This window comes from Limulus polyphemus, unplaced genomic scaffold (genome assembly GCF_000517525.1).
Source record: "Limulus polyphemus unplaced genomic scaffold, Limulus_polyphemus-2.1.2 Scaffold3475, whole genome shotgun sequence".
Taxonomy (NCBI): domain Eukaryota; kingdom Metazoa; phylum Arthropoda; class Merostomata; order Xiphosura; family Limulidae; genus Limulus; species Limulus polyphemus.
The window spans coordinates 22,941-32,686 of NW_013669085.1; the positions used below are offsets into that span (position 1 = coordinate 22,941).

Sequence of the window (9,746 nt, forward strand, 5' to 3'; positions counted from 1 at the left end):
TATATATATATATATATACATGTATATCCTTAAAAATATATGTATTGACGACGTTCAGAAACAATTCTCGAAAACAAACTGTAAACATAAACAAACAAAGGAAAAAGGTTATAACAGATATTATTCGAAAGGTTTTTGCAGTGCCATGGGGACTGTTCCAGATTAAGTCAAGACTATTCCCGAATAAACAGAATACATTCATAATAGAGCCTACTTGAAAGGTCCTCAAAGCCAAAAGGGTTCTAGCCAGATTATTTCTAAAAACAAATACCAAACATAAAAAGGTAAGAGAGTTTACCTGAAAGGTCCACAGAGCCTAAAAGGTCCTAGCCGGACTATTTCTAATAATAAATACCAAACGTTATGAAATAAAGTGATAAGACAGCTTACCTGAAAGGTCCACAGAGCCTAAAAGGTCCTAGCCGGACTATTTCTAATAATAAATACCAAACGTTAAGAAATAAAGTGATAAGACAGCTTACCTGAAAGGCCCACAGTGCCAAGAGGGTTCTAGCAAGACTATTTCTAATAATAAATACCAAACGTTAAGAAATAAAGTGATAAAAGAGCTTACCTGAAAGGCCCACAGTGCCAAGAGGGTTTTAGCCAGACTATTTCTAATAATAAATACCAAACGTTAAGAAATAAAAAGATTAAAGAGCTTACCTGAAAGGCCCACAGTGCCAAGAGGGTTTTAGCCAGACTGTTTCTAATAATAAATACCAAACGTTAAGAAATAAAGTGATAAGACAGCTTACCTGAAAGGCCCACAGTGCCAAGAGGGTTCTAGCCAGACTATTTCTAATAATAAATACCAAACGTTAAGAAATAAGGTGATAAAAGAGCTTACCTGAAAGGCCCACAGTGCCAAGAGGGTTCTAGCCAGACTATAGAAAAGCCCACGGGAAGAGTACACAGAAACAGCATAATAAGCAGCAGTGCATAGTAGAAGTTATTAGATCTGGAAGCTTTGAAGACTGTGTCGTGGGGAATGTTGCAGGTCATAACAGCCCAGCTACGCACATACAGTAGAATACAGAGTTTGACAGTGTTGATAGCCGGTAAGCCTGGACTGAAGAACATACCCATCCTACAAAACAGTTACTCATGATATACCTTTAAGGAGAAGTTTGGTTTCATTTTAATGCAACCAGAAGAAAGACTGGTTTAGTTTTAATGTGACGAGAAGGAAGATTGGTTTGGTGTTAATGGGACTAAAAGAAAGACTAGTTTGGTGTTACTGGGACTAAAGAAATATTGGTTTAGTTTTAATGGGACTAAAAGAAATATTGGTTTAGTTTTAATGAGACTAGAAAAGAGATTGATTTGGTTTTAATGGGACTAGAAGAAATATTGGTTTGGTGTTAATGAGACTAAAAGAAAGACTAGTTTGGTGTTACTGGGACTAAAAGAAATATTGGTTTAGTTTTAATGGGACTAGAAAAGAGATTGATTTGGTTTTAATGGGACTAGAAGAAATATTGGTTTGGTGTTAATGAGACTAAAAGAAATATTGGTTTAGTTTTAATGGGACTAAAAGAAATATTGGTTTAGTTTTAATGGGACTAAAAGAAATATTGGTTTAATTTTAATGGGACTAGAAAAGAGATTGTTTTGGTTTTAATGGGACTAGAAGAAAGATTGGTTTGGTGTTAATGGGATTAAAAGAAATATTGATTTAGTTTTAATGGGACTAGAAGAGAGATTGTTTTGGTTTTAATGGGACAAGAAGAAAGATTGGTTTGGTGTTAATGGGATTAAAAGAAATATTGATTTAGTTTTAATGGGACTAGAAGAGAGATTGTTTTGGTTTTAATGGGACAAGAAGAAAGATTGGTTTGGTGTTAATGGGACTAAAATAAATATTGGTTTAGTTTTAATGGGACTAGAAGAGAGATTGTTTTGGTTTTAATGGGACTAGAAGAGAGATTGGTTTGGTTTTAATGGGACAAGAAGAAAGACTGAGTTGGTTTTCAACAAACGCGAAGAACGTATCTTAGTGAGTTAACGTTGGAGAGTATTTTATGTTTTACACATAAGTTTGTTTGTTTGAAGTTAAGCAGAAAGCTACACAATGGACAACTTGTGATCTGCCCACCACGGGTATCGAAACCCGGATTCTAGCGCTGTAAGTCCGTGACTAAACGAAAGATTATTTTTTTAATGCGAGCACAAAAATGTTTAGTTTGGCTCGTAATGTTGTCAGGAGGGTCACATTAAAGTCAAACTCATCTTTAAAACAAACTTTTTCTATCTTTAACATGATCAAGATAAAGATGAGTTTGACTTTAATGTGACCAGAAAAAGTTTGTTTTGTCTTTAACATGATCAAGATAAATATGAGTTTGGCTTTAATGTGACCAGATAAAACGACTGATTGATTTTTTAACGTGAAAAGTGTTAAATTAAGCTAATCATCTGAAATTAAAAAAACTAGCATAAGGAATACATACAATCGAGAGCACACAGTGATCTATGTAAATATTATCCACATATTTTATGTTTATTGTGTTTCCTGATATTCAGCTATTTTGATTTTCAGTTTTTTAACACGCTGTAGTTTTATTGATTAAGTTTACACTAAAAATATTTATCCGAACTGCTTACCATATCATGCCTTGGTTGTTGACTAGATGTAGAATATTTTCAGCTATTTTAAAATCTCCGTAACCTGGCTAAAATATATAAAAGTGGTTTTAAAATGCTCAAAAGACCGTGAACATTTGTTAGAATAAAATACAAAAAAAGTAACTTGAAAAATCATCGAATTTTGAGTAAGAACAAAGCGCATAAAAGTAAATCAAATAATAGAAATATCGTGAATGTTCGTTAAAATATACTACAGAAAAGGTAACTTGAAAATGGTCTAAGAGACCGCAAATGTTATTAGAAAAAAACAACAACTGATATGTACAGTGAAGAAACGATAATCTTTAAAACTAAACACAAGGTTGGTTTAATTCTTTAACATGTCTCTGGTGGGGACGATCTTTAAAACTAAATACAAGGTTTGTTTAATTATTTAACATGTCTTTGGTGTGGACGATCTTTAAAACTAAACACAGGGTTAGTTTAATTCTTTAACATGTCACTGGTGGGGATGATCTTTAAAACTAAACACAGGGTTTGTTTAATTCTTTAACACATCTCTGGTGGGGACGATCTTTAAACTCAACACAAGGTTGGTTTAATTCTTTAACGTGTCTCTGGTGGGGACAATCTTCAAAACTTAGATAAAAAATGTACTGTCTAAGGCAAGTGAAATGACTTTATACCATACTGAGATGAAACGTTTTAGGAGTTTTTAAAGTTTCAGTGAGTTTCAAAATAATTTTAAGAGTAGGTCTAATTGTAGCTATCGTGATGTTAATAAGTTTTAACCCATCCCCACATATATTTATTAATTAATACACATTTACACATGGTTTTATGTTTGTTGAAATAAGTCAATGTAAAATATAGTATATATATATATACATTATCATAATAGCTAACAAATTATCAATTATAAAATTTAAATCACATTTATGTCCGTACTGACATGAATTTCTTGTCAGCTTTTCATATTGAGCTATAAGTAGCAAGACCTAAACCTAATAATTACTTGGACTATTGTGACAGCTCTAAGACTGATATAAAATCAGACATTATAAATTTAAACTACATTACAAAGTTCAACCCCAAAAGTCTGATCACCGACGTGAAACCATTAGAAACTCATTAGAAGCGTTACCAAGATACCGATTATACAGATTTACTAAATAAGAAAGCTATAATAATACATGATTACTTTGCCCACAGTGGATAAACCTGCAGGTTGGGTTCTTTGAAATAACTTTTAACAATATACAACTATTTAATAACAAGCAGCTTACAAATTTCTTTTCTAAATCCCAACACCAACATTTGTTAGCGTAACGCACGAACACAGCCCGAAGAAAGTCCATTAATATTATCGAGATGATTGTCATTACCAAGTCCATCACTGTCAATTTTACAAGTTCCTAAAAATAAAAAAAGATATGATGAGAACCATAGAAACAGTACATAGTTACAATCAAGACGCATCAAACTGGAATTGTTAATGTTTAAGTAAAGTTTAAAAATATTCTGACAGCGTAAAAAAACGATTCGCCAAATTTATAATAGTTATGGCAAGGCTATTTGAATGCGGTAGAACAATTGCGATGTTTTCTAACAAATAGTATACTTTCACTGTTGTGTAAATTAAAAAGTTGGAACTTGAAATACTTAAAAAAAATAGAAATGAAAGTTTTGAGTTTCTCTACCAAATAATGATTGTTTATACTTTAACGAAACAGAAACGAAAGTTTCGAGTTTCTCTACCAAATAATGATTGTTTATACTTTATAAAAATAGAAATGAAAGTTTTGAGTTTCTCTACCAAATAATGATTGTTTATACTTTAACGAAACAGTAATGAAAGTTTTGAGTTTCTCTACCAAATAATGATTGCTTATACTTTATAAAAACAGAAAAGAAAGTTTCAGTTTCTCTACCAAATAATGATTGTTTATACTTTAACGAAACAGTAATGAAAGTTTTGAGTTTCTCTACCAAATAATGATTGTTTATACTTTATAAAAACAGAAAAGAAAGTTTTGAGTTTCTCTACCAAATAATGATTGTTTATACTTTATAAAAACAGAAAAGAAAGTTTCAGTTTCTCTACCAAATAATGATTGTTTATACTTTACTAAAACAAAAATTAAAGTTTTGAGTTTTTCTACTAAATAATGATTGTTTATATTTTAACAAACAGTAATGAAAGTTTTGAGTTTCTCTACCAAATAATGATTGTTTATACTTTATAAAAACAGAAAAGAAAGTTTCAGTTTCTCTACCAAATAATGATTGTTTAATAAGCTCAGTTGTGTTCAGAAAGTATGTATGCTTAATATATTTTCAATGTTGAAAAATATAAAAGACAAAAATGTTGTCTATATTATACTATTTTTTCAGATGTGAAAAATATAATGCATATAATTGTAACTAAATAAAAAAATGCAGACATGAAAAATTAGTAGAAGCAAGTTTTAGTATATTGCGTATATCGGAAAAACTAAAAATTTTATATCGGTCAAGTTTAGTGAATCAAACAGTCGAACATAATTCGTTTTGCTTCTCTAACATGGTTGATTAACTATACTGATTAATAGTGTTTTTGTTTTTTTAGTTATAATATTAAAAAGTACATTAACTGTTGACCTGTCCAAACATAGTTTCCCAGCATAATTTTCTAAGTTGTTCTTTAATGGAGTCGTCTCCCTGAAGAATAAGCCCTACAATATCTTCTTCAGTGCTACACTCTTTTCCCTCACATTTCGTAGTGAGTGTCGACATTTCCTGGCTCACACTTCCGGTGGTCTGTTCGCTATAGTAAGATATACAATCCCTATCACCGCAGTCCGGTATAGTGGAAGTTGGAGGGATCTCGGAATCCCTTGCTAGTATTTCTGTGGTATTACTTGTTTCGTTATTAGCATTCGTCAATCTAGGGTCTGTCGAAGCCGAAGATGATGTCAAACCATCATTTTCTTCAGTGTGGGTTACACAATTTGATATCAATTTCAAACAGTTTTCTAAAGAATCAGGCACGTTACCATTGAAGTCTGTGCTGTTGATAGACAGCCATTGCCACAACGTAGTATTTAGCAACGATAAAATATTATGTTTTTGTGAAGCATTTGTACTTTCAAAAAAAGATTCAAAAGTTCGATTCAGAGCATCATCTTGAAAGGAATCAGTTTGATTATTAGAAGTCAAGAGGGTTGCGATTGATATGTTCCACTGATTATTTAGATCCCTTGTGGTGTTTATCAGCGCGGATGTGTTTGTATCATTCCAGACAACAAACCACTCAACTGTTTCGTTTTCTCTCTCGAAGTTCAAGAAATTAGAAAAAGTCTCAGTACTAATCCCATCATCATCATCATGATCACTGAAATAGTTTTTTTTCAGAGTTTTGTTTCTTGACAGAAAAGGCTTTATCTTTTCTAGAAAATTCAATTTCTCCTTTCCGATAGAATTTCGCACCCATGAAAGAAGAACTGTGGTACAGTTAACCAGCAATGCAATATTGCACGTGTTCATGTCAGTCTGAACACGATCCAATCCTGGTTCAGAGAGTTTTAGAGACAGGCCAACAAGGGACCGAGAAGGTTCCATTACCGTGGTGTTCGAAGTAGAATATGATTCTGTCGATGTTAAGATAGTTGAAAAAACGGTGGTTTGCTCCAACATTACGGTGAGGTTTGTTTTTAACTCGAACAACGCAGTTGTCTGAAAAAAAAAAAACTCGTCACATTGAATTATTACGAAGTTCAATCATAAAACAGTGCATCTGAGTGTCTTTTTTTATTATTTGAAATATAAATGCTACTCAAGTCCACACCTTATTAATAGTAATTTACTCCCAATCACGCACACATGGACCCCGGAGGGTCTACGGACTTCCAACGTTAAAGTCCAGAGTTCGATTCCCCAAGGTGAACACGGCAGATAGTCTAACGTGGCTTTGCTCCAAAAAACGACAACAAACAAACAAACTCAATAACACTGAACAAAGTTTATGGCCCTATCTTTATTATTGTATTTTACTCTTACTCACACTGAACATGGTTTATGGCCCTATCTTTATTATTGTACTTTACTCTTAATCACACTAAACATGGTTTATGGTGTTATCTTTATTATTGTACTTTACTCTTACTCACACTGAACATGACTTATGTTATTTCATATTGATTCTTAGTACTTTATACATAACCACACTGAATTTCTTCCGAGTCCCCAGCTTTATCATAACACTTTGGAAGGATTTGGTTTTGTTTTGAAATTCGCGCAGAGCTACACGAGACCTATCTGCTCTAGCTGTCCCTAATTTAGCAGTGCTGGATGAGACAAACTAATAACATAGAAACTATGGATTCAAAGTTAAACAATTATTTATAAAACGAAATTGGTGGGAGATATTGTTAAATGTCTAAAATTCTTGTGTGGAAGAGAATTAGCACTTAGAAGGGATAAGAGGAGATTGAAGATTTCAACAATGGCAACTTTTTAGCTGCATTAGAATTTGCAGCTATATTCGATCTATTCTTGGCCAAGCCCCTTGAAATGCTTGGAAATAAAGGCCGGGCGGGGAGGTACCTCGTATTTGTTTGGTATAAAAATTATTCGAAGATTTTATTAGTTCAAGTGATAAGCTTCAAGAAAAGAGCCTTGATGTGTTTACTGCTGTAAAGCGTATCACTTCATTGAAAGAATATGTAATTTACTATACGAAGAATGCGATAGAATCGAAATTCAAGCTCATCAGCTTTCGAAAATAGTAGAAGAACAGTTTAGGAGATTTCTAGAAAGAGAAAAAGAAAGCTGGCAAATGATAAGACTTCTGAAGGTGAAATTAGTTTATCTGGAACTCAAAAGTTTCGCGTAGAAGCAAGGCTGAAAGAGAGAGCATTTTTGGTGGGACGGGGAAATCGAACCCACGACCCTCAGATTGCGATTCGAGCGCTCTAACCACCCGATCATGTCAGGCCTCAGTTTGGAAAAAAAACGTATGGTTTCAGCAGTGTTTTTTTTTTAAATGTCCGTTCTGTATACCGATTATGAATAACAAAAACAGCACATAAAAGCCAAGTTAGAAGTAATAATGCATCTTTTTTTAAATATTTGGTTTACATTATTTTTTACTTGAATTTTTGATAACGCGTATATATATTGCGTATATATATATATTTCTGATATTGCGTATAGTAAGATACTGTTAAAAGCAAGAATCATAAGAAATATATCCGGTTAAGAAATGCAAATTTAAGAATATAAATCTATTATGATTTTGTTGAAAAGATATTTCTTATTTGTTTCAATTTATTAAAACATTTTACACAATCCGAAGTTTAAAACAGGATAAAATCATCATTATCAGTAATGTGTAATTCATATATATATTCAAACATCCTGTCTAGATTAATGAATTATTTTGATATATTTCCATTCATTACGTCAAATTCGTATATTTGATTCTTCTGAGGCCTTGAAAGTATTTCGAGATGCCTATAGAGATTATGCTACTCTGATTTATCAAAGTTTAGATAATAAACACTACTAACCATTTTGTCAACTTTACCAAACAGAGCGAAGATGAGAGTGTACAGATTTAATAGGTACAGCACCAGAATCCTGTTTTAAAAAAAAATACAGATCTGTATTCATGTGTCTATTTATTATCAAAAGCACAGATATTGTAAAAACACATTCGACGTGAATTTCACTAAACTTGCATTGACAAGAACAATGTAAACATGATTTCTTGAAAAGGAACTTAGTATTTACAAGGCCAACTGTTGGGTCATTTCGTCTGCTTCAGTTACAAAATGTATATTTAACATAGAAATATAAAACTGATCGAGAAGCATAAGTTAATCAATCATGACTTGCCAGATCACTGTAAAATATCTCTCGTATGTGAGAAATTGGTTCTAATTTTGTCATTTATAAAAATTTAGAAGAGTGAATCGGGAAATAAAACAGGTTTAAAAAAACAGTACGTTTATGTAGGTATAACATAACACAATTACACAAATACTCCACGATCACACATTTGTATATATATATATATATATATAATTATAATTGAAATATTTAAATAAAGTGATTTAGGTTAACTGGATTTTGTAATTGTTCAACGTTGTTCATCCATCACTTTTTATTCATGCTGCATCTACACATGTGACATGCTCGCGCGAACACACACACACACATTATATTATTGTTTTATTTATTACATTTAGGCTTACGATGGGTGCAAATCCTGCTTTCCAGGAAAGCACATCCACTTATATCATGGACGTAGTTGCATATTACGAGTCAAGATTGGCCTGTTGGAGTAGCTGTAATGTAACATATTTAAATCTGTCAACAGAGGAAGTGGCAAGAATTGCACACAAATGTAAACATTCTCTAATGTAGAACGGTTGCACTTAGCGGGTGTTTTACTGGAATCAAAGTTACTGATTGTTGTTTTTGCTGCCTTACTTTGAGTAACTGTAAAGAAAGCATTTATACAGGGGTGTGTATTTTGTTTTTCACTGTTAGCTGACACTTTACAGGGCGGTTACACATCACCAATGTTTACACGTGAGCCAATGTTATTAGCTTAAGTCAATCAAATGACATTTATAAATATGCAAGGAAACTGACTTTATTTTCTCATCGCGCAGGCGCCATGATTGCCCCTTCACTCTCAAAGGTTTATGTATATGAAACACGCTGTATAACCTTCACTACCACGAGTTTATATGTATGAAACACGCTGTATAACCTTCACTACCATGAGTTTATATGTATGAAACACGCTATATAACCTTCACTACCATGAGTTTATATATATGAAACACGCTATATAACCTTCACTACCATGGGTTTATATATATGAAACACGCTATATAACCTTCACTACCATGGGTTTATATATATGAAACACGCTATATAACCTTCACTACCATGGGTTTATATATATAAAACACACTATATAACCTTCACTACCATGGGTTTATATATATGAAACACGCTATATAACCTTCACTACCATGAGATTATATATATGACTCACACTATATAACCTTCACTACCATGGGTTTATATATATGAAACACGCTATATAACCTTCACTACCATGAGATTATATATATGAAACACGCTATATAACCTTCACTACC

General features: G+C 32.5%; 1 protein-coding gene across 1 annotated transcript in view; it reads right to left on the reverse strand.

Moving 5' to 3' along the window:
• LOC106469418 (transmembrane channel-like protein 3) overlaps positions 1–9,746 on the reverse strand; it is a 60,752-nt gene that overhangs the window by 13,834 nt on the left and 37,172 nt on the right. The window contains exons 11-14 of the mRNA XM_022397936.1: positions 5,230–6,303; positions 3,876–4,004; positions 2,608–2,675; positions 851–1,090 (exon numbers count right to left, since the gene is read on the reverse strand). Of these exons, the coding sequence (XP_022253644.1) occupies positions 851–1,090; positions 2,608–2,675; positions 3,876–4,004; positions 5,230–6,303 (1,511 nt within the window). The remainder of the gene's footprint in view (positions 1–850; positions 1,091–2,607; positions 2,676–3,875; positions 4,005–5,229; positions 6,304–9,746) is intronic.